Consider the following 24,997-nt stretch of genomic DNA (forward strand, 5'->3'; position numbering starts at 1 on the left):
GACGCACGAGAAGGTGATTGATTGCGACATGATAACTCCGGTCCCCTGTTTACATTATGATTTTGCAATTCTTGTTTTTGAGTTTAGTCTTTGACTTGACATGCCCCGTTTTAAAAAAGGAAATGATCATCTCAATAATTGTATGCATACGAATAATAGATACCATCGATCGATAGAACAGTTGAAAGTGATAAGATCTATTATCTCACCCTACGTGGATATGGTGACTGAGTTCTTTTTAAAAGGCTAGGACTAGGGAAATGACCCATGCGAGAGAAAAGAAAGATACTAGTGCACCAATTACCAATGAATCGTTTTCTTAGTGAATCCATCAAAATGTCAAGGAGGCACATGTGGAAACAGCCAAGTTCAAAAATTGATGGAAAAACACAGAAGGGAATAATTTAGGTGTATGAGTTATAATAAAAAGTAAAATGAAATTGAGTTGCTCATAGGAAATTGTTTCGGTAAAAGGAAAAAAAATCAATTATGTTCAATGAGACTCGAGTTAGTAACAACATTACATGCTATCGCCTTGATGCGGTTGGTGGGCTTAAAGTTTATCTGAAAGAAGCTTAGCTCTGATATCATGATAAAGCCATAAATGAATAAAAAGTATCGAAGATAATGCTATGAAATATGTGTTCGTTAGTTATTTGCTTGCCAACACACTGTACACTGGATGCAACAGCATTACATACCGCGGAGAAAAGGAAGGAAAGAATCCCCATTGAAAAGATAACAAATATAACAAATTCTAGAAAGACCTATCACAATGAGTTATCTAATAAGACTTGATCACTTTTACTTTTTTGTTAACTCTCGTAGAATGTCTTGCACTGCGGACAAATTGTTTCTTTCAGATTTTTGGATAATTGTATCTCCTGTTTTAACTTCTGCCTAAATAATACTTTATCGTATAACTGGTGCTTTATTTTATTTTTAACTTAACCAATCGCGTGCATCTGGATTCTAGTTCCATGATCCAGAAAACAAGACCTGGCTTCGTTTTTTTTTCAAGCCCTATCTCTAATCAACCTAAACAACAACAAGGAAGACAAACTTATGCATTGAAAACATTGGAATGTATCCTCGATTCATTAAATCTATTGTCAAGCATATTTGAATCTTTACAGTAGATGCTAATTCTGAAAACTATAATTAAAGAATTCTCTATCTATTTTTTTTATCAATTTAATATTTTTTTTACAGTAGTAGACACCTATCATAATCAGTAATGCGCGAGAGGTTAGAAAGAAGAGATTGTTCATATATATATATTTGACTTGGAAATGATGAGCTTTATGTTATCGTTATTCTCTGCAACAATGACCAAACCAGGGGACGTGAATAAAAAGAGAAAGCCGGAATTGGTTCAGAAGGAATATTCCAAGGGGTTGATAGTTCCACAAACAGCCGAAAATGTTGTTATAGGAAGCGATCTATTCAACGTATAAAGTAGCGGCTTCTCCGCTGTTCCCTATGCTGTGCCTTACCCACAATAGAAATGCAGTTTCACTTCCTGCGAAAATGTCACCCTGCCATTGAATTAGATTTTGGAGCACCATATTAGTCACATTTCCTTCACCGTCCCCTGCCATTTTAGTTGAGTTCTTGGGTTGAAGCCTCCACAAACATGGCAGCTTCATCATATACGGCATTTACAGTGAAGTACTCTGTTCAGAAAAAACCCAGCATTGTCTCCCACAAATTTTATCACTTCATTATTCCACTATCCTCTGCTTTCAAGGTTAGTCATTACACTTCATGACTTAGTTTTATGTTCCTCTCACTCCCGCATGAAAAAGCTTGTGTTATGTTCGAGTTAGTTAAGTTTCTGGACTTGTGATTCATGAGCAGCCGATCTTGGGATCTTTTCCTCAATTCCCTTTGCAAATTGATGTACCCAAAACTCTGACCAACACAACAGCTAAAATACTGGACGCTTTCGTGGATTCAGTCTTTGAGTTCATTGACCAGCCCCTGCTTCCATCTCAGGTACCTTCTGAGCTGTCCATGCTCTTCTTCTTGGTGACTTTTCAACTGAGTTCGTACTTTTCATTACCTGGGTGCAGAGTAACTTTGCTCCTGTGGAGCAGTTAGAGGAAGCCACGCTTATCACAGCCATAGAAGGAGATATCCCACATGATTTTCAAGAGGGTGTCTATGTTAGAAATGGTCCTCACTCTAGTCTCTTCTTGAACTATCGCACTTTGTAGGTCTAAATGAATATGCCCTCATGGTGGCATCTGAGAATGGATAAATCCAAAAGCATTTGTCCTTCCTTGTCTCGTATTTGGGAGTTTCTTATGTTCCCTGATGGAAATTCCAAAGAAAATGATGAAAGAATCAAAGAGATAAGAATGCATAATTAATTTATTCTGCTATTAATTATCACCCAATGCTATCAGGACAGCAGTCTTCCTTGTTGACCAACTTTGCGTTGTAACCTGAAGACTTTGTAATTATCATAAGCTTCAGGACGGGCCACGTATGCGGGATCCAATAATATATGCAAGAATGGTGGAAACATGCATAAACTATATAGCATGCCTGTTTGAGCAAATTGATGTTAGTAAGTTCTACATGTTGTTGCAGGCCCAAATCCATTATTTGGAGGATTGAAAACAACCAAATCTATCTTTGGAAGGTCAAGTCATATCTGGGTAGAAGGAGAGGGAATGCTTCATGCTTTGTATTTTAAGAAAGCAAGTGACGGGAATTGGACGGTCATCTACAAAAACAGATATGTCGAAACCGAAACTTACAAGCTAGAGAAACAAAGAAACAAGCCTTCCTTTCTGCCGGCCATAGAAGGCGATTCACCTGCCATTTTGTCTGCCTATCTCCTGAACTGGGTAAGCTTATTATTAATGAACTAATTGGATCGCAGTAAAATAAGCAGCCTTGGTTCCAAGTTCCAACTAACCACGATGCAAAATTAGTTTGCAAGAATATATATATATATATTGACAAGGTCTTAATGAAACTTTAGGCAGAAAATCCCACTAGCTTGCTACTTCACATGACCTGCTTTGTTATGTTTGTGTTTCGAAAATTGATACTTTTGTGTATGTTTTAACAGTTACGATTTGGAAAAGTGAACAAATACATTAGCAACACCAACGTGTTTGAGCATTCAGGGAAGTTTTACTCCGTTGCTGAAAATCACACCCCACAAGAGATTGACATCATCAACCTCAAAACCTTAAGAAATTGGAATATCAATGGAGCATGGAATCGACCTTTTATAAGCCACCCAAAGGTTTCTCCTTGTATATTTCAAAGTGTCACATATTACCTTTTAAGTACTCCTCGATTGTCTGCTCACTATCAATTCTTTTGATCCATAATCTCAGAAAGCTCCAGCTACAGGAGAGCTAATTATAATGGGGGTGTCTCCAACTAAGCCTTTTGCTACACTAGGAATCATTTCAGGTATGCTTTGTATTACACTTTTACTGGATCCTGTTGTAATGTGCAAACTCAATGACCTGCCTTCCCCTTATTTTGTCAGATGATGGAAAGAAATTGATTCATAAAGTGGATATCAAAATGAACAGGTGCAGTCTTTGCCATGAAATAGGCGTTACAGAACGGTAACATTGTTGATATATGTACTTTAAACTGACTTCTAGTTATAATGTAAACTGTAAAAATGATAGTGAAACTTTGTTGCAGGTTTAATGTGATCATGGATTTTCCGCTAACCTTGGATCTAAACAGACTTATTAGAGGAGGCCCGTGAGCACTGACCCTTTTTTTCTTGCTGAACTTCGTGATTCAATTTTTAGAAGTATAAAAGTGGTCTGAGTTGGAATTTCTTGTTTGCGCGCAGATTAATAGAGTATAATAAGGAGGAATACGCAAGAATGGGGGTAATGCCCCGCTATGGTGATGCCAACTCGATCCAATGGTTTGAGGTGAAACCTAATTGCACATTTCACATCATCAACTCTTTTGAGGATGCCCATGAGGTAACTGAGATTTCCAAAGCTTATTAGATGTCCATCGTCCACATAAAAGCTCAACGATTGTCACTGCAGCTAATCCATTCATTGACAAAGCCGCTACTTTTCACCTCAAGACAGCGTTTCAATTATTGTTGACAAGACCGACTAAATTTTTTGACTGATCCTGCAAGCACACTAGTTTAAGTAGATTTTAATGTGTATCGACAGGTTGTAGTGTGGGGATGCAGAGCTCTTGATTCGGTAGTTCCTCGGCTTGACCCTAGTTTGAATCCATTTGAGGCATTCTCTCGCTGTTATGAGTGGAGATTGAATCTGCAAAGTGGGGAAGTTAAGGAGAAGGATCTCGGTGGAACTAAAGTACTGAGTATGGATTTTCCTATGATTAATGCAAATTTTATAGGTACTAAGAATAGATATGGTTACACTCAAGTGGTTGATCCTGCAGCTAGCTCCACTGCAGGTACTTTTGGGAGGGAAAAAAAAATGATAAATTATAAGCAGCCTTATCAAATATACATGCTAGTAATTCTAACTTTTGATTTTTCTCCTTGGTCATTTAGGAGTGCCTAAATATGCAGGTCTAGCCAAGCTTTACTTTGAAAAACCATGCATGGATTTGTCTGCGGTGAGAGCTTACTCTGAATAAGATAGTCTGCTTTCTGATCATGCTTTGTCTTCCATGATCACAAACGTGTTTTTTGTTAAGCAGAATAACATAGAGCACGAAGAGCCTCTAAGGGTCGAATACCACATGTTTGAGAAGAATGTATTTTGCACGGGAGCATCCTTTGTCCCAAAAAGTGATGGGATTGAAGAAGATGATGGTTGGATCGTCACTTTTATTCACAACGAAGATACCGACATATCTCAAGTAAGTTAATTTTTTAGCCTACAATTGATCTTGCAGAGAATTAAGGCACTTACTTCATTTCCACTTTCTCCTCCCAGGTTCATATGATTGACACAAGAAACTTTTCGGGAGAGGCAGTTGCCAGAATTACGATGCCTCAACGAGTTCCATATGGCTTTCATGGAGCATTCATGCCAATATCATTGGAAGCTTAATTTGTCAGTGCTGGTCATCACCCCCTGAGCAAATGCAGAACAAATAATGGCATGTGTATATTCTTGAAAATACCTTGTTCCTTTTTTTGGGGATTGGGGTTCCCTTTCCCTGTGCCGCTCACAGTGTGTTGTAACTTGTATTTTGATTCCTAAGCCATGTCATTGCCTGTAAAAGAAATGACGTTGGTGGTGTGACAGAAGCAAAGTTGTTAAGAGGACGTGTGAGTAGCGAGTACTATAGATGCAGGTGAACCCAATGGCAGAAGACACGAGTGAGGTTAGGTGGATGTCTTTTGTACATTTTTTTTGTGTATATTGAATTGAGTTGTTTCTTTTATTTACTTCGCACGTTATCACCACTTAAATCCCGGTCGGATTTTGATCTATAAGGATAACATGTCATATCTATCCCCCCTTAAAATAAGGTGCAACACATGAAAAGTAGATCCTACAGTTAAAGTAAAGGAGCACCATATAGGGGATTAGGATCCAAAACCCCACATCTATATGTCTATTTTCTGTACTTATAAATATCAAAATGGGCTAGTAGGCTCACTATAGCCCCTTATTAAATTTTCAACCGTTGTGCTTATAAGCGCCCTACATGGACTTAAATTATCTAATGTAAGACGAAGCAAAAGACGCAGAGATACGTCCAGGGATTGTCTGGACGACAATTAGTGGACTCCACATGCGGCCAATTATATTCAAGTGGCTCTGGTTGATCCTTGATGAGCTTCAAACAGAGCATAAGTTTCATTTCTGATTCTCTCCCTTCAATTTCCTATTCTAGGGGCAGAGCCAGAGTGGAACCAGAAAACAAACAATTCAAATTCATCTTCGTGTTAACTGTGAGAGAGTGGAATCATGATAGGCAAGTGTAAATTCCACAGCTATGAAATCTTTCACAATGTTATTGTCCTTTGGTCAGAGACAGAGGACGTCTCCTTACGAATGCAATTTGTCTTCACTTAGATAAGATAAACTTGATTAATTTTCCAAGATAAAGACTACATAAACCAACAAACACACAATCTCCTCCATGTGGGGACTGTTACAGTGAGAAGAAATATATTAAAATATACGAAACCTTTTAAGAATTGTCTGTACTCTTTGGACAGAGGATAACTCTAGAGATTCTCCGCTAAATATACATTTCTACCCCTTATACGTAATTAAGGGGCAAAAAAACCTTAAGAATGAGTAATCTGGTAGGCAAAGATATCCCAGAGATGAGCGACTGTTTGGTGGTGTTCATTACGATTCTTTCATTATTGTTGGATGTGCAATCCCAGGGAATACCAGAGAGCATGCAAGATATGCCTGAAACCATCCATCCCAGCAAAGGAATTATAATAGCAATCCTCACCGTTATGTTTGCCATATCATTTCTCTTCTGGCATATGTAAAGTTCTGTAAAAGCCGCTCCGTTCAGTCTCGGAACTTCGATATGAACAATCCAGGAGCAAGTCGATCAGGGTCAAGATATTCCGGGATAGACAAACAAGTAATCGAAGCACTGCCGTTTTTCAAGTTCTCTTCGCTCAAGGGGTCAAAAGAAGGCCTGGAATGTGCCGTTTGCCTGTCAAAATTCGACGACGCTGAGGTTCTTAGGTTGCTGCCCAAGTGTAAGCATGCTTTCCACATGAATTGCATCGACAAGTGGCTCGAATGTCACTCGACCTGCCCTCTTTGCAGGTACAAGGTTGTCCTTGGGGACATAAAGACATTCAATTCCTCCATCAGCTCCAGGTTCCTTCGAGTTCCTTCCAACATAAACGAAGTCCCCGATCTCGAAATCTTCGTGCAGAGGGAACAATCAAACCAGGGCTCTCACATATTTAACAACTGGAAACCTGCGCACAGGCTCAATCACAGAATAGTCATATCCGATGTTACTACGAGGAGCAGGTGGAGTGATCTTAATTCCTCGGACTTGCTGTCGTTGAATTCTGAGATCCTCAGTGCTATGTCAAGCGCGACATTCCCTGCTTCCAACGAGGAAGATAACTCGTTTACGCTGCTGACTGCTCCAGGGGAGAAGAGATCCATGTCGGAGATTGCCAACGTGGCGAGATTTGCAGAAACCAGGGTGGAGGACAATGAGAGGGAAGAGAGAGTGAGGAGGATTTGGTTGCCGATTGTGGAGCGAACAGTGCAATGGTTTGCGAGCCGAGAGAGCAGCTCGACAGAGCCGAAGCACAAAGGATTGGCTTCAAATGTTTGATCATGGCGTTGACTAAGTACTGTACTTACTACTTAGGTGTCCTGTCTTGAACTCACTGGTTTGTTTTGTCGGTGTGATCATCGGACGGTAATTATTAGCAAAATGCCGAGAAAACAGTTTATTTTTATGCGCTCCCGAAATTTCGGCTTTGTTTTTTTTTTTATTTAATTTTTTCTGAAGAAAAGTTACTCTTCTGGTCCTTAATATAAGACTCAATTTTAAATTAGTTTTGGTCTTAAATATAAGACCTATTTTTCATATTTATCAATTTTCTCTAAATTACCCTTATGATACTCCTCAGCCATAATCAAGTAGAAAAAAAAAAAGGGTATTAAAAAGATAATTATGGTATTTTAAAAAAATGTGTTATTTTTTTATAATTAACTAATTATCTAATTTTTTTAATCTAATCAAGTTAGTTAAATAAATTTTTATATTAAGAATACGAACAGTATCATTTTTCCCCCAAAAATGAGAAGCCTAGACATAGGGAGGGGCCAGCCATCCGTATCGTGGACAGAATCTTTCGGCGGTCGTCGTCAGGAGAGGTCTAATTAGCCGCCATAGCTGAGACACGTGTAGGGTCGAAGTTTGGTGATGTGAATTAGATTTCATGCCTTTAATTCAATAAATTTTAAAATCGTCAGTTTGAAAAAAGAGAACAAAAAGAAAGATCAAATATTCGTTGTCTTTGTCATTATTTATAATAATAATAATAATAATAATAATAATACAGTTGAGAGGCCCATGACACAGCGTTTTCCCTTCATTATATGTTGAATTAACGTGGGTCGCTCAATGTGAATAAGCTTTTTATGCTTTTCTTTGTCAGTTCTTCCCCTTTATGATGTGGATGATATATTCTAATAACTCCATAATCACGCATCACAAAAGCAAGGCAAAAAACTTGCAATAATCAACCACTGTGCTTTAGGATTTTCCACTGCCTTTGTCCGCTGTCCTGTAGCTTAATACTTCCTCCCTTTTTGTTCTTACTTGCAAATCACTTTTAATTATTTTATAGATAAGTAAAAACAAATTGATAAAACTAGGTAAAGTTTGTGAGCGTTTCAAAAATTATCAAAATTTTCCAAGACTCCCATCTCTGTTACACAAACACACACATGTATATGTTAACCCCTCTCTTCAACTTTTTAGTTGCAATGCGTTACAATTTGTAAAGACGGGCAAGTAACAAAAAAACAGCTCTGCTGCCTAAATTTTGTAAAATACTAAAATAATCTATATTTTTAATGCACAGGATTTTATAAAATGTGCCTTGTGGGTGGAAAGAGAGGGGTATAAGGTCTTTTTTTTTTTAAATAATTACCCTATAAAACTGAATTGCTTGCTTAGCCATTAATTTCTATCAATTACTATAATATGATAAAATTGTGTTTTAAATGTTAAACATTGCTGTGGCATCTGTTCAACAATAAATGATAAACACTACTAAATAATTCAATCAATTTGAGATTTTTGAGATGGGCTTTGAGCCTCCATTTTGATGGGCTCACACATTAAAGCCCGATTACGTTTTGAGGCCTGTAAGAGAAGCCCACGACTTCCAATACGGAATCACACTGACTGAAGACCGAGCAAAGCAGAGGGAGCTGGTGGCAACAATGGCGTCATCCTTATCTGCAGCTCTGAATCTCTCCACGGTCCGACATTGTGCTTTCCAACCACCACGCTCCTTCCGTTTGCCCTCGTTTCGAAATTCCTGTTACAATCCTTCTCGAAGGCTCACTCTCTTTCACCTCGGAACCGGTAACTTCACCTCTGCATTCTTTTTCAAGTAAAAACTTGAATGCTTTGTTCGTTTCATTGACCATGCAAGCATACACGGAATTATACCTATATATTTCAGTTATCCCATTTTTTAATCTCGAGTGGTTGTTGGTTTCCTCGCCTGGAAGCGAAAACAGAGTGAGAAAGAGTCAATATAGGCGTCTGTGTCATCTTGGATTCAAATGACAACGCGTTGCGCACACATGTTCAATATTAGTCCAGGAGTTTAGTGGTGGATTTTCTTAAGGGCGGAGAGCTTTTTTTTTTTAATGGGAGAAAAGGGAGAAAATGTTAACCCAGGTTCCGGCAGTATATGTGGAAATTGGAATACGTTTCCTCTATACAATGCAAGGAGCATTTACAGATTCATTATCAGATTATTTTCTTAAGAATCTGGATTATTTTAATGATCCGACTGATGCGTGAAGAAGGTCTTTGAAAAAGACTGCCTTGCTAACATAATTTAAATTTATCACCACAAAGCAATGAATAGACCAACGGTGGTTGGGTTAATAGGAAGAGCTATCACACCTCTCAAACAAAATCATATGTTCACCTCTTATGGATCGAAAAAAATCATGTTGGGAAAGGTATCCTCATTAAACCTGCACATTTTTGGATCAGTGGACGGTGCTAGTTATTAAATAGCTGTATGTACCAACATATGGCTAGTTTGGCTTCAGAAGGGACTTGAGAGTCTTCTGGCGGTTGTTGCCCACCCCCACCTGCTCAAGGGATTCTAGCCTACTTTGTACTTTTTGAGTTTTGACATCAGTTGTCATTGAATTGATTGATACCTTTCTGCATCTGAAAACACAAATTGGACTAATATGCAAGTATGATTATTATTTGATGCAAACATTTATTGGATTTCTTCACTAACAGAACTGGGTTAATTATCCTTAACTAGCTCTCCCACAATCCCATTTATTTGGTGCAAAAGTATCTGAAGTGTTTAAATCAGAGGGACAAGCAATAGAGGCTACTGCTGCAGGAAAACTAGCCCAATCGAATAATTCTGTTACTCAACAGAATTTGATAGACTGGGTCAAAAATGACACGCGGAGACTGCTTCATGTTGTATATCGTGTAGGGGACTTGGAGAAGACTATAAAGTATGCTATTTAAGTTAGATTATATTTAGCTGCTCGAGTGCTTAACTTAAAACACAGAGATTAATGCTTTACTGACGTGTAATTCTGATTATACTGCTGTGATACAGATTCTATACTGAGTGCCTGGGTATGAAGCTATTGAGAAAACGCGACATCCCAGAAGAGAGATATTCTAATGCTTTTCTTGGATACGGTCCTGAAGATTCCCACTTCGTAGTTGAACTTACTTACAGTATGTTCAGATATGAATGCTACAACATGTTGCCTTCTACAGAATCCTATTATTTATGCTTATTGAAAAATAGCTTTTCATCATGCTAGTTTGTTACTATTGCAGATTATGGAGTTGATAAGTACGACATTGGAACTGGTTTTGGTCATTTTGGTATCGCAGTTGAAGATGTAAGCTCATATTTCTTCAGAAAGTAAGGAAGTTTGTAGTTGACAGCTGGCAACCCTCTCATCCTCCACCCACTGCATAGACACATTTTCATTTTCCTCTTTGTAAAGTTTTGTATGTTTTTCACCAAAAGGAAGGAATATGTTCATTATAACTGTCACATGTTCTATCCATAGCATTGAAACTTTTTCCTTTTCTGTAGTGTCAATGAGCTTTTAAGACCAACTTACATCTGATTATATTTGGGAGTTGTGCGACTTGCTATAGATTTTTGGTGTAGTGAATATTGTTATGTTGACATAGTAATATATTAATAATTGACTAGGTTGCCAAGACAGTAGATCTAATCAAGGCTAAGGGGGGGAAGGTTACCAGGGAACCAGGACCTGTCGAAGGTGGCAGTACAGCCATAGCATTTGTTGAAGATCCGGATGGCTATAAGTTTGAGCTTCTTGAGAGAGCACCAAGTCCTGAACCATTATGCCAAGTAATGCTTCGAGTAGGCGACCTTGATCGTGCCATAGCCTTCTATGAAAAGGTCAGCGCTGCTCACTGCTCTGGTTTCTTAGTTTTCTTCAGAGTTTTAGCTCCCTCAGATTTAAGCTCACAAATGTCCAATGTTTCCCCATGTATCTGTTGATTTTCTAAGGCTTTTGGCATGCAACTTCTCCGCAAAAGAGACAATCCTGAGTACAAGGTAAATTCCCTATCTAGCTGCTAATAAGAGCCATGGCCATTTTTGTACGAAGCATTATATTTTAATGTTAATCATTCATATAAATGATCGGGTTATTTTCATCGGTGTCCAGTATACAATAGCTATGATGGGATATGGCCCTGAAGATAAGAATGCAGTTCTAGAACTGACATATAACTATGGGGTCACCAATTATGACAAAGGAAATGGTTATGCACAGGTAGATTGCATAATTTTCTGCTTTCAAGAGTGCGCTTAAGTTTTTAATTCTATCTTTTAAACCTTGTACATTAAGTCATTGTGAAAAAAGAACCTTTTAATGTGTTGGGACAGATTGCAATAGGCACAAACGATGTTTATAAGACTGCAGAAGCAATAAAACTTTATGGGGGGAAGATTATCCGTGAACCTGGGCCTTTGCCAGGTATCAACACCAAGATAGTAGCTTGCTTGGATCCTGATGGTTGGAAATCGGTACGGCCTCTTGTTTTTACTCGTGATGTGGTCTGGAGCCTTAACCTTGCCCCTATCAAAATTTGGTTTACTTAGAATGGTGTCGGCTATATTTAGGTGATGAATTAATTGGTGACTGTTGTGACTTGTAAGTGTATAGAACAGATGCACTTAAAACTGTTTATTGTACAATTATTTCATGAATGATATGCTGAGGAATTACCATTTATCTAAAAGAAATCTAGAGAGCTTGATCAGTGCTTTGAGTTTTCTGATATTAAATTAGTTTTTCCATACCTGTCACACTGAGTTCTTTCTAGTCTGACTTATCTATCAATTCATGCAGGTGTTTGTTGATAATGTTGATTTTCTGAAGGAATTAGAGTGACAAGCATAATATAAGATTCAACACCTCTTCACTGAAGGCAGGGGACTCTGGCAATTTTGTCCGTTTAATCAATCTTGCAACTCTCCATCTTGAGAAGCTACTGCCAATTAGAACGTACATAGCCTATCTGCCAGTCATTCCCTCCGTCTATTGTTGTAGCAGTGTAAGTTTCTTTGTCGAGCCCGCTGGTGATTATTCGAGAGGTTGAAGACATTTACTTGATGACTTATTTAGAGGAGAACAAGGGGAAAGAATGTTGAAAGTCATACTCACAACAACCCCAACTTTATGTAATGCCACCATTTTCTTCTTATGGAAGTCAAAAGGTCCCACCAATTTTGCTAGCAAGCTGCCGCAATTTCACTATCACCTCTGTTACATCCATCTCCCTCATAAAATTAGGTTTTTCAGACACGTGTTAGAAATTAATTTTTTCAAAAGTAATCCCGATTGTAATCTGCCTTCACATAGGCATACAGGATATCAATGATTATAAAATGAGGTTAGCAAAACAACATCTATGGAGTTATTGTTCTTAAATTAATAACCAAAGTAGAAACAGAGCAGTGGTGAACGAAGAGAAGACAATATAACTACAAGGAGTACCTCACCCTCAATTGTGCCCACTGCTTGATGAATTCAACAACCACAGCGACTGAATTCATGGAGGCGAGAGGCATGAACTTGGAACCAGATACAGCCCTAAAAGCAATGAAAGGTACCCTCTGTTGAAGGCATATTAACGCCACGGATGCACTTTCCATGTCTATGGGACTTACGTTGAACTTATTGTATATGAAGCTCCTGTAAGCTGTATTTGACAGGAATATGCTCGCGCTTCCTCCTCTTTGGACTCTCGCAACCTTTGGCCGTCTCAACAAACATGTTGAGTTGAAGCACTTCTCCAGTCTTAACTCCTAATCAATCAGCACGTAGGAGGATCAGTGAAATGGGTATTAGTAATTCAGTAGTATATTATTAGTAGTAAGGGACTCAGCACCTCTTACCTCAAGCTTTTGAGACATTTGGAAGAACATGGAATCAACAGGGATCCAAAAGGCATGTTGCCTTTCTTCTGGAGTGCCATCAATGGCAAATATCTCCTCTGGTTGGTACCAGATGTTGTTGAGCCGGTTGTCGTATGAGCTTCCATCACCGATGTATGTGGTGTAATCAGCAAACTTTAAGTAGCCTATTTCTCTGGTGTAATCTCCGTTGGCTTCCAAGGGTAACTCATCCTCAGGCCCCTGCCCATACCGCTGCATGAGACCACTCAAACGTTACAAGGTAGGGCTATGGCAAATTGAAACTTGGGGAAGGATCAAAATGCCAAAATTTGATAAACTATTATCCCTGTCTTTATTCTTTTCATGCATGATCTACCTGCCAGCTCCAAAGAGCTAAATGTGCCCAATATTGAGGAATCAGCACATCTCCCGTATTTAGGGATGGGTTCACATTTCCCGCAGTGCCATAATGCAACACTCCTTTTACTCGGAAAAAGCTCAGCAGAAGCTGAGTGGTTACTGCCGCATTTATCTACACAAGCAGATGCGTGTTAGTATAGTTTGTCGAAAGGAATGGAAGGAAAGAAGGTATCTCAAAACGCAACTATACCATGCTTAATCCTGTCATGACCACTATAACAGGCTGCTCACAGATAGCTCCGAAACGAAATCTCCTGCCTTCGTTATTATATACCAAGAGATAAATAGCAATTATACATAGAGAAAACTCTGGTTTCTAGTGATTTCAAAGCATAACGGTAGAAGTGAATGATGATTTCTTTAAATAAAATGACGATCTGAGTGCCGTTGACCTTGTTTCTCGCGAAGTTTCTCATGCAGAATTTGAGAAAGAGGCAAAATAAAAAAGGAGGGGGATGTTAGGGCAGAAAAATGAATATACCAGCAAAATCTATGTTAGCGTCAGTGGAAGTGAAGTGCGGAGAGTGGAGAAGAGGATTCAACTCAAATGCATTGGGCACGACCAAACCTATATGGGGCCCTCGTCGGTTTGCTTCAGCAATTTTGCTCAGCAGATCCGGCGTCAGAGCACCCCTTACATGTTGAAATGCAATAACACACATGACCGCCTCAAGAAACTTGCGTAAGACTCTTGTATTAGCTTCCATTTTCATTCGCCCACAGAGACTGTGAGAGAGAGCTGGAGAGAGCCGAAAATACCTGTAAAAGCCAAAGGGAAGTCACGAAGCAGCGGTAAAGTAGTTTGAGAAAAAGAGTTTAGAAGGAGGTTAGTAAAACAAAATCGTCGACAGCAGGATTCGAACCTGCGCAGGCAGAGCCCAACAGATTTCGAGTCTGTCTCCTTAACCACTCGGACATATCGACGGTTGCTGGCGTCGTTCTCCTTATAAATTATTTTTAATCTTTCATAAAATTATGCCGAAGACCAACACAACTCAAATCTTAACTTCTAATCAATGTTTATTTTTCATTATTTCTCTATAAGACATACTTTCTAGTATAATTTGTATTATAAAAATGAGTCTTATATTAAAAATAAGATAGAAAAAGTATTGTTGTAAATATAAGATTGCCAGCAATGATGAAATTCAGATCAGTTGATACCGCTAAATGCCATAAGATTAATAAAAATACCGCAATACGATACTGTTGCTCACGCGGGGATGTAATGAGCAAGTTTACAGAGGACCGGGGTATGCACGGAAATCAAAACACTAAAGAAAGAGAAGAGGCACGCAACCCAAACAAAGCTATGCCGAGGATACATAAGACGAAGACTCCAATGGTCCGTTTGGTATGAGGGAAAAAAAAGAAAAAAAAAAAAGAGTGGAGGTGGGATTTTAATAAGGTAAATTTAAAAAATTAAAAAATTAATTTTTTTAATTTTTTATATTATTTCTTAATTAAAATTTTAAAACTTCACTTTTTAAATAGTTTATTAAATTTTTTTTCCTCCTTCCTATCTCTTCATTTCCCTCATTTCCCTCATGCCAAGCAGTACCTAAAACTGACTTGGAATATTAAAAGCAGAGAATGTTGTTTTTATCCTGTCATTGACAATCCTAATTTCAAACACAGGAAGCAATTGAAATTAGCTTGCAAGTGTCATGTGCAAATTTTCAGATTTGGCTTTTGGTATCAGCATGTCTACGACCCGAGTCATCTTTTGGGCCAACAACAAAAATGAATAAGCTTATCGAAATCAATCAACGAAATTCAGTAATGAAACCGAATAGATATAAATACAAATAATTGAATAAAAGAGTAATCTCTGTGAGTATTTTTTTTTCACAATATATAATCAACATTCAACATTAATCAATATAAAAAAATTGCCGACAAAAATGTAAAACTTTTACAGCAACAAGAAAAATAACGTTGGTAGGGTTAGTGTTCCTAATTCCGGTTTCACTGGCAAAGTCGAGTTGCAGTTTATACAAAAATAAACAAATGAAAAAAGGTCAAATTTCAACGCTGCGTTTTGAAGAGGCCGGCCTTTTTTATCGTTACGGGTACAGCGCACACGAAGCCTCCCAGCTGCTCTGGTCTCTCACTCCCGGCGCACTGGCTCTTAGATCCGTCTCACTCTCATTCGGCGAATAGATTCTGGCCGAATCGCCATGGCCATGGCGATAAGGGATTTTCTCGTTCTTCTGTTATTTCTCTTGTGTGCCCACTTTAGCTTTTCGCTTTATGAAGATCAAGTTGGCCTTATGGATTGGTGAGTTCAATTTCTCGTGTACTTACAGCTCTTCTTGGTCATTGAGAAGGAAGGTTGATCAGAATTTTTAGCCTTTCGGTTGTCTCTACTGGATTTTTAGTTCGACCCTCTATGCTGGTCTTGGATTTATTGTTTATTAAATTTTATGTATCCTTAGTTATTGATAGGTCAACACTCGGAGTCTCGGAGCCATAGAGATTGATTATTTTAATATCGGATTTCATTCAAACTTTTTGAAAACATCCTGGAAAGATAATCTCTTTATACTGTTTAATGCACCTGCAAAATTGATATTGCTTGTGATTTGAACTTGTCGCATTATCCCAGGATATTTTCGACTTTCCATAGCAGTAGTCTTCTGATATCTACAGCATCTGCAACCCCAGAAAATCATGTGATAAATTTTCCAATAGAGTTCATCAGTTTATGATCTCGGCAAACAGGTGCATGTATAGTAGGTTTATCTTTTATACTTTTTAAATATGCGACCACAAATTTCAGGCACCAACAGTACATTGGGAAAGTAAAACATGCTGTGTTTCATACTCAAAAGACCGGACGAAAGCGTGTTTTGGTGTCCACTGAAGAGAATGTTCTTGCTTCTCTTGACCTTCGTCATGGAGAAATTTGTAAGTTTGATTTGTTCAATAGATTTCTCAGGAATCTCGTTGATTTAGTTTCTTAAAAATGATATAATGCCTACAAAGTTGCAAGACGAATGTTACTAGCACTGAATGTAATAATTTGTGAACGGCATAGAATTAATTCAAACATTCCTGAGTAATATTATTGCCTAGTCAACTATTTGTTCTGATTTGTTTGAAATCAAGAAGTGCTGAACTATGTTTCGCCTTTTTTTTTTTTGGCAGTTTGGAGGCATGCTCTTGGGACCAACGATGTAATTGATGGACTTGACATTGCCCTGGGAAAATGTATGATGCTGCAGCTTTCTTTGATATCTACTTACAGAATGTTCATCATGCTATCTAACCATTATTATAATTGGGCTGCTTCGGAAAAGCATTAGAATATGTTCTTTATATTCTGGCTTGACCGTCCGTCAGGATGATATCATCACACAAACATGTTATCCCATGAAGAGGGAAAGTTGATTTCAAAATGAAATCTCTTTCATTTTGATCATTTGTCGTGTCTATTGGCCAAATATGTCTTTTGGTTTTGTGCACCTAAAATGAAATGTTCTATGGTTTTGGCTGACATTTGTTTGAATATTGATTGAATTTAATGAACCAACCAAAGTCAACATGGCCACCTACACCATCATCATTGAATTGCAGTGATGTCTATAATTAATGAGCTTGAAACTTAATTGGTTTCATTATGCTTATATGCTTCTTTTCTTACCTTGTAAGTGATTTTTAGTATATACTTGATGAAGTAATTGGCCTATATCAGCTATCAGATTTATTACTGTACATTGAATTGTTTCAGATGTTATTACTCTCTCCTCTGATGGTAGCATATTGAGAGCATGGAACCTTCCTGATGGCCAGATGGTTTGGGAGTCTTTCCTTCCGGGGTCAAAGGCTTCAAAGTCAATATTAAATGTTCCTGTGAGTGAATGATTTGTTGCCCAAGCCAGACTTTTTCATGTTAGATGTGTATGTCACCCGATATTTTTTATTTGATAAGGAACTAAAGCATGTAATAATGGGAATAAATAGTGCCAGATGGGAGGGCATTTCACTGCTCCATTTATACGGTGAAAAAGGATTCAATGCACAGAGCAGAATAGGCGTAATTGCACTTTTTTCCCATATAAGCTTGTACTTTTAATAAACCTTCTGTACGATCCTCATCAACCTATGCTTATTCCTCAGTATTATTCTTATCCCGGCCATGAACCTGTCCTTCTTGCCTGGTCATTAGTATGCACAAAATTTGCCCTATATATGCAATAACTGCTACTATTATTTTTGCAGAAAAATTTGAAAACAGACAGGGACGATTTGATCCTTGTTTTTGGTAATGGATGTCTTCATGCTGTTTCCAGCATAGATGGTGAGACACTCTGGAAGAAAGATTTTGCAGGTGAAAGGTATGGCACGTATGGTGTTTTGTTGAGCTAGTTATTCTTTTTTGTAGTGTAAGGCGGTGTTATTTATGTTGTCATCTTCATCTTATTTGCAGCATTGATGTTCAGCATCTTATTCTGTCTCCTCATGATGATATAATCTATGTAGCTGGTTTTTCTGGCTCTTCAGAATTTTTTGTGTATCAATTCAGAGCCAAGAACGGGGACTTGTTAAAGCATAATGATGCAGCACTTCCCTGTGGTACTTCTGGGGAATTATTATCAGTCTCCAATGATATGCTTGTGATATTGGATGACATCAGGTCAAAGATAGTAACAATAAACATAGGGAATGGGGATATTAACTACAACCAGAAGTATATTTCAGAGCTCATTGAGGATTCATCTGGACAGCCAGCAATTTTACCATCAAAGCTTCCGGGAATGTTTGCTTTAAATCTTGATTCCCATATTATCCTTCTTAAATTGACAAATGAAGGTGAGTTGGCGGTGGTGGACAAAATAAATAGCGTTGCAGCTATTAGTGATGCTCTATCAATTTCAGAGGGCCGACATGCTTTTGCATTTGTTCAACATGGAGACAATAAAGTTCATCTTTATGTAAAGGATGTCAACGCCAATGACTTGAATGGTGACTTCCTTAAGGAAAACATAGTAATAGACGATCAAAGAGGGTTTATTGAGAAAATTTTTATAAACAACTATGTCAGGACAGACAGATCTTATGGGTTTAGGGCATTGATGGTAATGGAGGATCATTCACTTGTTTTAGTACAACAAGGAGAGACTGTTTGGAGCAGAGAGGATGGTCTTGCTGCAGTGGTAGATGTAACAGCATCTGAACTACCTGTGGAAAAGGAAGGTGTCTCTGTAGCAAAAGTTGAACAGAATCTCTTTGAATGGCTCAAGGTATGACTGCCATTTGTATACTATAACCAGGACATCTACCTGCATAATTTAATGCTTGTGTTTCAATAGAAAAACAAACTTGTAATTGCTGGCCAGAAAATTAGAAACAGACTTATTATTATTGGCATGCCTTAGTGCATTGTTTAAAATACTTTCAAATATATGTGCAGTTTCAACTCTTTTTTTCTGACAAGGGACCAGGAAATACGGTTGGGATATTATTAACTGCTTCTCTAACTGTGCGTTTTTGCTGCAATTATTTATTGTTGAAAGGGACACATGCTGAAGCTCAAAGGAACCTTAATGATTGCAAGCCCAGAGGATATAGCAGCAATCCAAGCGATGAGGTTGAGGAGTTCTGAGAAAAGCAAAATGACCCGTGATCATAATGGCTTCCGTAAGTTACTTATTGTGCTTACCAGGGCTGGAAAAATTTTCGCCTTGCACACTGGAGATGGACATGTAGTTTGGTCTGTGCTATTACGAAATCTGCGGAAATCTGAAGCATGTGAACATCCAGTTGGGATTAATATTTATCAGTGGCAGGTTCCACATCACCATGCACTGGATGAGAATCCATCCGTCCTTGTAGTTGGGCGATGTGGCTCAAGTTTGACTGCATCAGCTGTTATTTCTTTTATTGATGCATACACGGGAATGGAACTTAATGCTTGGAATCTTCCTCATACCATTGCTCAAGTTATTCAACTGCCTTACACTGATTCAAAAGAGCAGCGTCTCCATCTAATCATAGATGCTGACAAGAAAGCTCATTTACACCCTAGAACACCTGAAGCTATTGAAATTCTGCGACATGGGTTTTCAAATGTGTACTGGTACTCAGTTGAGGTGGATAATGGTATTATTAGAGGTCATGCCTTGAAGAGTAATTGCATTGGTGAAGTAGTGGATGAATATTGCTTTGTCTTCAGGGACTTGTGGTCAGTTGTATTCCCATCTGAATCTGAAAAGATCATTGCAACTGTGACAAGAAAATCAAATGAGGTATGGTGTCTTCTGTACGTAATTTTTTTTATTGAAAATAGTATTCATCCTTGAAATTGAGAATCTCAAATTATACTACACCTGTTATTCCTCCTATGCCTCCCATGTTCAAAGGTTTTTGTTTAAACTTTGTTTCCTTCATTGTCTACAATCTACAACACCTAGTCATGGTTGCATACTTCACTCATACTAGTGTCTTTTTCTATCACGAGGGGGGCTTTTCATAGACCTATAGCAGTAAGATTGTGCATGACAATTGAAATGAGGAATTCGAGAACAAGTTTGTAATTTTCTTTTGTGGCAAGTAAATTACTGCTTTCTCCTTAGCTTTATTACCTGTTTTTTCATTTTTGTTATCTAGGTCGTTCATACTCAAGCAAAAGTCATGGCTGACCAAGACGTCATGTACAAGTATATATCAAGTAATCTGCTTTTTGTTGCAAATGTGGCACCCAAAGCCAGAGGTGAAATTGGAACAGCAACACCGGAGGAGGCATGGCTGGTTGTCTATATCATTGATACTGTAACTGGCCGCATATTGCATCGCATGACTCATCAGGGTTGTCAGGGTCCTGTTCATGCTGTAAGCATTTTTCACTACTTGATCATCAAAATGGTGCCCAACATGTATAGACTTGATCTTATTGAATATATATTTCGTAGGTATTCAGCGAAAACTGGGTTGTGTACCACTATTTTAATCTCAGAGCGCACAGATATGAGATGTCTGTTGTTGAAGTCTATGATCAATCTCGAGCGGTATGGCAGTAAACTTTATCTTCATCTAAAGATCTCTGTATATGTCAATGTTCATTAGAAATTTTAAAATTGAATACAATTCACAGGATAACAAAGACGTTTGGAAGCTTATTCTTGGAAAGCATAATCTTACATCACCTGTCTCTTCATACTCTAGACCAGAAGTCATAGCTAAATCGCAATCATACTTCTTTACCCATTCTGTGAAAGCAATGGAAGTGACTTCAACTGTAAAGGGCATAACCTCCCAACAGCTTCTTATTGGAACTATTGGTGATCAGGTTTGGGCACAGCTGTTTATTGGTGTCTTTTCTATCGGTTGCATCCCCTGCTCAAATTACTTTTTGCCCATTTACTGTCATTCTCCAATAAAATCTAATGTGTTCATACATTTCCGCTTATCAACTGGGAAATTTCTTCTACAGGTTTTGGCCCTTGATAAACGTTATTTGGACCCTAGGCGAACAGTCAATCCCTCACAAGCGGAGAAAGAAGAAGGAATTATTCCTCTTACTGATTCATTACCAATTATTTCTCAGGTTTTTTTTCTTTTTTGCCTGTGTAACTTCTATTTCTTCCTTTTCTGCAAGGCAGCCGCTCTGTGAATAACTGCACAATCATAGCAATCAGTTGCCATATGATACCGGTGGTATCTTTTTATCTGTCTGCATCTTATCAGTTTATCTTTCTTCAGCTTGTTTATAGTAAATGTTATATTGTTCAAGGTCAGGTAGGTGAGGAATTTTGAGAAGAAAGAAGGTGGGGGAGGGAATGGGGATTCATTTTGAATGCAGAAATTTCCCTCTGCAGGTTTTGGCCCTTGTAGTCCTTGTAAGATGAACCAAAAGTTCAGCTGATACATAAACAATCTAAGTTATCCTTTCCAGCATGCTTTGGTGGTATAACCATGTTGTATGAGGCATGCATACTTGTAGCATGGATATCTATCTTGTGGCTGATATATGTGTTGCATGGATATTGTTTGCTAAGATAACCTATGATGATTCCTCTCCTCTAAATGATTCTGAGAAGAATTAAGACTGGGCCAGTTTGTACTCTTCTAAGATATTGTTTGCTATGACTGGAATTCTAATGTCTGTCTGAAATTAGTTGGCCTAGTTTTGGAAAATACCCAACTACTGCTCGAACCCCATTTTCTTTTAAGGTTAACACTGATTTTTATTAAATCTTTGCAGTCCTACATTACGCATTCCCTTAAAGTGGAAGGTCTCCGACGAATAATAACAGTACCTGCCAAGTTGGAGTCTACATCACTGGTCTTTGCCTATGGAGTAGATCTGTTCTTTACTCGGATAGCTCCTTCAAGAACTTACGATTCATTAACCGAAGATTTCAACTATGCGCTACTTCTCATTACAATTGTTGCACTTGTAGCAGCAATTTTTGTTACTTGGGTATTATCAGAGAGGAAAGAACTACAAGATAAGTGGAGGTGATTATGTCGTAATTTTTTCCCAGAATTTCTTTAACTTTGAACATTTGGCAGGTCTTACCCGGCTTTTTTCCCGCAAGTTAAAATCAGGAGGCACACTTGAAAGTTGTAGCTCTTATTGCTATTTTTAATGTAAAATTACATTAATTTAGGATGATTGGAGGATGTTACTTTAAATGTTGTAAATTTAGTTCTATGGAATAGGGTCAGACTCAAGGCTACTTACAATGTGAAAGTACAGTGGATTGCAGCTGGCGGTACACTCTATCCCCTTTTCTGCATGCAATGCCTCATTTGACGATCAAAATGGGTTTTGGTTTAAGAGAATGTTATGGACTTTTTTGTCAATCATTTCCCTCTTTGATTAGTTATGGCCCTGCAGAAACAATTCTCGAGTTAAACCTTTCTTTTGTGCTGTTTTTTATTATTATTATTATTATTAGTGGGGGGGGGGTTTGGCCCATAAAGCTCAGCCTTAGGAAAAATAAGTATCATTGTCATGAACGTGAATGAATTCAAATTCCACAAACAGAGCATAAAGATCTGATTACAACACTAAGAGAAGGCTCATGTCTGGTATTACAAACATATCAAGAAGAAAGGAGTGCAAAAAAAGGAAATGGAACAAAAGAATTGTCAGAAAAAGGGGGGAACGCGCTCTTCAGCCTTGTTTTTTTTTTTTTTCCCTCTTGGCGCATCTCTCAAATCTCACATAGGTCGCTTGACGCGGGTGATCTAGCTTTTTGACCGGAATATAAGTAACTTTTTTTTTTTTGATACAAACGAGGCACAAAGGCCAAAGAAAAAAAACTAAACTACAAGGGGAATAGATCCCAACACGTCTTTATCGCACAACGCCCGTAGATGAGTCAGGCAGCTGGTCAAAATAGAGGAAGTAGAAAGACCTTCCTTAGCAAGCGCATCAGCAAGCTGGTTATTGGATGATCCAAGCCCAATGGCATCTGTCGCATTTGATGGAGCAGGCCCACTATCACTTTCGCTGGCTGTCATGACAGTTTTGCGGGGCTACAATGATAATTATAATCACCAGCTGAAATTTACAAGGACAGCAGCAAAAAGCTGATATTTAGGTAAAACCAAAAGATTATACTTGGGTTTCGGAATATACAGAAGTAGAGGGCAGGTGTAGCACAATCTTGATCGTTGATGAAGGACAAAGATTCCCGGATTGCTTGTGGCCATACGGGTTTCTAAGTGTCCCAGACGCACTCTCAAAATCCTTTGCTGGAAGAAGTTTCTTTGCTCACGGAATTTGAGTACGTGGATTTCGAAACGCTGTTGGATGATGAGGCTGCCTTGGACCCAATCTGCCAATAATCAATATCGAGATGGAAACCAAACCGGTGATGTTGGCTGGCTTTGACGAGTTCATTGCGAGTCCATCTGTTGAGGATTGTGGGGTGTAAGCGTAGCATCATGTTTGGGTTCGCGTTTAGAGGCACAGAAATCACGTTTCATTTGAGGCGCCCCGCGGTCCCGAAATTATTGCCTTCTTCTGGATCGTCTTTGCATTGAAGACGAGGAAGCTGCACCGAACATATCCTGCCAGTTCCCACCATTGTTATTATTATTATTTTTTCCCCCCCAAAGCATGAATATTCTGGAAACAATCATATTCGAGACATTATCAGATCATAAAATGTAGATACTTTTCTTAATATAAATTTAAACATTAATTCGTCATGTTATGAGAAACTAGTCCCTTTTTACTAGATCCAATCGTGTTAGTAATTGCCACCATTATTATTGAATTAGCTAATTTGTCGTAAAACTCAGGAGGGGTCGATCCAACAACTTTAACTCATCAGCTGATCCGATATAATTTATAAATTTATATTCTGACGTGGAGCATCTCAGAATCACGTGCGTGGTGGGGTCCCTCACTTTAGGACCCTGCCCCCCATTTGGCTGTCTGTCTCGTACGTCTCAGATTTGACCCTCAACAACAAAATGCTCTTCCTCTTCAAAAACTTTCATATCGTTTTAATCCTACCTTAAATCGCTTTTAATCCTTACTTGTCATGCAATCTTCTCGTTTTATGGTTTCAAATATAAACCCACGAATACAAGAGATGAATTAAAAGTGTTCCCGGAGGCATATCTAAGCAATCTCGGCATTGCCCCCGACGTCGCAAAAACTGAGAAGGTAACAAGCTGCAGACGAGGAATCTTAGGTTCCGAGTGAATCAAACCCTGGCAAGTAAATAAAGAGGAAGGGAATCTTGCAGCTCATGAGAGAAAAAGTTTGAAAGAGTATAATATAATACTGACGTTCATGGTCATTTAGCCCGTCAAAAACAATCAGTACTTTTCGGAATCTAACTGCAAAAATAGAATTGGCCATGTGAAGTAAAATTACATTCATCGCTTCTTTAATTGCTTCATTTTTGTCATTGTTTTTTATTGGCAAAATTTGTTATATAATATATACTCCTTCCCATGTCCTATTTATAAGTTTTTATTTGGTGTTTTTCTTACCGTTTAATGTATTTTTTTAATTTTGTTTTTAATTATTTATTCTCTGTTTTTTGTCATAATCTCTCTTACCGCATTTTTCTATACATTCTCTTTTATTATTCTCATTAATGTATTTGACATGTTTATTGTTTTTAAGTAATTGTTTATTATTTGTGAATTAGTTATTTACAATTTATTATAAGGAACGAATTCTGTTTATGTGTGTTTATGGCTAGTTGGCTGTATAATAGGATATGACATTTAAGTTGCCTTGGCTAACTGGCCAAAAGATATTAATTTAATTTTTTGTAATTTTATATTGAAAAGTAATTTGTATTAAAATTTAGATGAATTGGAATTCAATAGCTGCTTAACGCATGACAACATTTAAAGATTAAAAAATATTTACAGATATACTTATAAATTTTCTGTCAGCAGGTCTTTCTGCTTGTTTCACGCTTTTTCTCAACCCTTCTTTTTTTTCGTTTTTCCCCGAAAAAATTCTCTTTTTTTTTTTAA

At 38.0% G+C, this 24,997-nt stretch overlaps 4 protein-coding genes, 1 long non-coding RNA gene, 1 other non-coding gene and 1 pseudogene across 7 annotated transcripts; 4 read left to right on the forward strand and 3 right to left on the reverse strand.

Moving 5' to 3' along the window:
* The first annotated feature begins 1,636 nt into the window (after positions 1 to 1,636).
* Positions 1,637 to 5,214, forward strand: LOC114714068 (carotenoid 9,10(9',10')-cleavage dioxygenase 1-like). Its single transcript, XM_028898787.1, has 13 exons — positions 1,637 to 1,750; positions 1,861 to 1,998; positions 2,076 to 2,178; positions 2,599 to 2,858; positions 3,086 to 3,265; positions 3,360 to 3,438; positions 3,518 to 3,599; positions 3,682 to 3,744; positions 3,839 to 3,977; positions 4,182 to 4,434; positions 4,535 to 4,599; positions 4,684 to 4,845; positions 4,923 to 5,214. The coding sequence occupies exons 1-13, from the start codon at positions 1,637 to 1,639 to the stop codon at positions 5,037 to 5,039; spliced, it is 1,755 nt and encodes a 584-aa protein (XP_028754620.1). The 3' UTR covers positions 5,040 to 5,214.
* A 1,010-nt stretch (positions 5,215 to 6,224) lies between these two features.
* LOC114714824 (putative RING-H2 finger protein ATL12) lies at positions 6,225 to 7,316 on the forward strand (annotated as a pseudogene).
* A 1,035-nt stretch (positions 7,317 to 8,351) lies between these two features.
* Positions 8,352 to 21,754, reverse strand: LOC114714916 (uncharacterized). The gene is made up of 3 exons (XR_003737495.1): positions 21,680 to 21,754; positions 17,643 to 17,647; positions 8,352 to 8,362 (listed from the first exon to the last, which is right to left on the reverse strand). It is a non-coding gene; the product is annotated as an uncharacterized LOC114714916 (long non-coding RNA).
* Positions 8,871 to 12,458, forward strand: LOC114714585 (probable lactoylglutathione lyase, chloroplastic). Of its 2 annotated transcripts, none has more exons than XM_028899360.1 (9): positions 8,871 to 9,036; positions 9,968 to 10,172; positions 10,280 to 10,404; positions 10,510 to 10,574; positions 10,898 to 11,110; positions 11,222 to 11,269; positions 11,382 to 11,489; positions 11,603 to 11,743; positions 12,069 to 12,458. In XM_028899360.1, the coding sequence occupies exons 1-9, from the start codon at positions 8,892 to 8,894 to the stop codon at positions 12,108 to 12,110; spliced, it is 1,092 nt and encodes a 363-aa protein (XP_028755193.1). In that variant the 5' UTR covers positions 8,871 to 8,891; the 3' UTR covers positions 12,111 to 12,458. The 2 variants fall into 2 exon arrangements, with proteins under 2 accessions (XP_028755193.1, XP_028755266.1); XM_028899433.1 differs by having other exon boundaries at positions 10,001 to 10,172.
* On the reverse strand, positions 12,540 to 14,293 carry LOC114714733 (bark storage protein A-like). Its single transcript, XM_028899534.1, has 5 exons — positions 14,019 to 14,293; positions 13,728 to 13,795; positions 13,494 to 13,649; positions 13,118 to 13,369; positions 12,540 to 13,027 (listed from the first exon to the last, which is right to left on the reverse strand). Exons 1-5 carry the CDS (start codon positions 14,248 to 14,250, stop codon positions 12,704 to 12,706), a joined length of 1,032 nt encoding a protein of 343 aa, XP_028755367.1. The 5' UTR covers positions 14,251 to 14,293; the 3' UTR covers positions 12,540 to 12,703.
* Positions 14,380 to 14,461, reverse strand: TRNAS-CGA (transfer RNA serine (anticodon CGA)). The gene has a single exon. It is a non-coding gene; the product is annotated as a tRNA-Ser (tRNA).
* Positions 15,654 to 22,348, forward strand: LOC114714493 (ER membrane protein complex subunit 1-like). The gene is made up of 12 exons (XM_028899264.1): positions 15,654 to 15,818; positions 16,320 to 16,447; positions 16,688 to 16,750; positions 17,271 to 17,392; positions 17,762 to 17,877; positions 17,970 to 18,783; positions 19,057 to 19,788; positions 20,150 to 20,371; positions 20,452 to 20,547; positions 20,634 to 20,828; positions 20,973 to 21,086; positions 21,744 to 22,348. Exons 1-12 carry the CDS (start codon positions 15,718 to 15,720, stop codon positions 22,002 to 22,004), a joined length of 2,964 nt encoding a protein of 987 aa, XP_028755097.1. The 5' UTR covers positions 15,654 to 15,717; the 3' UTR covers positions 22,005 to 22,348.
* Positions 22,349 to 24,997: the final 2,649 nt, after the last annotated feature.

This window comes from Neltuma alba, unplaced genomic scaffold, assembly GCF_004799145.2.
Source record: "Neltuma alba isolate B1F8T4 unplaced genomic scaffold, ASM479914v2 tig00000277_pilon, whole genome shotgun sequence".
Taxonomy (NCBI): domain Eukaryota; kingdom Viridiplantae; phylum Streptophyta; class Magnoliopsida; order Fabales; family Fabaceae; genus Neltuma; species Neltuma alba.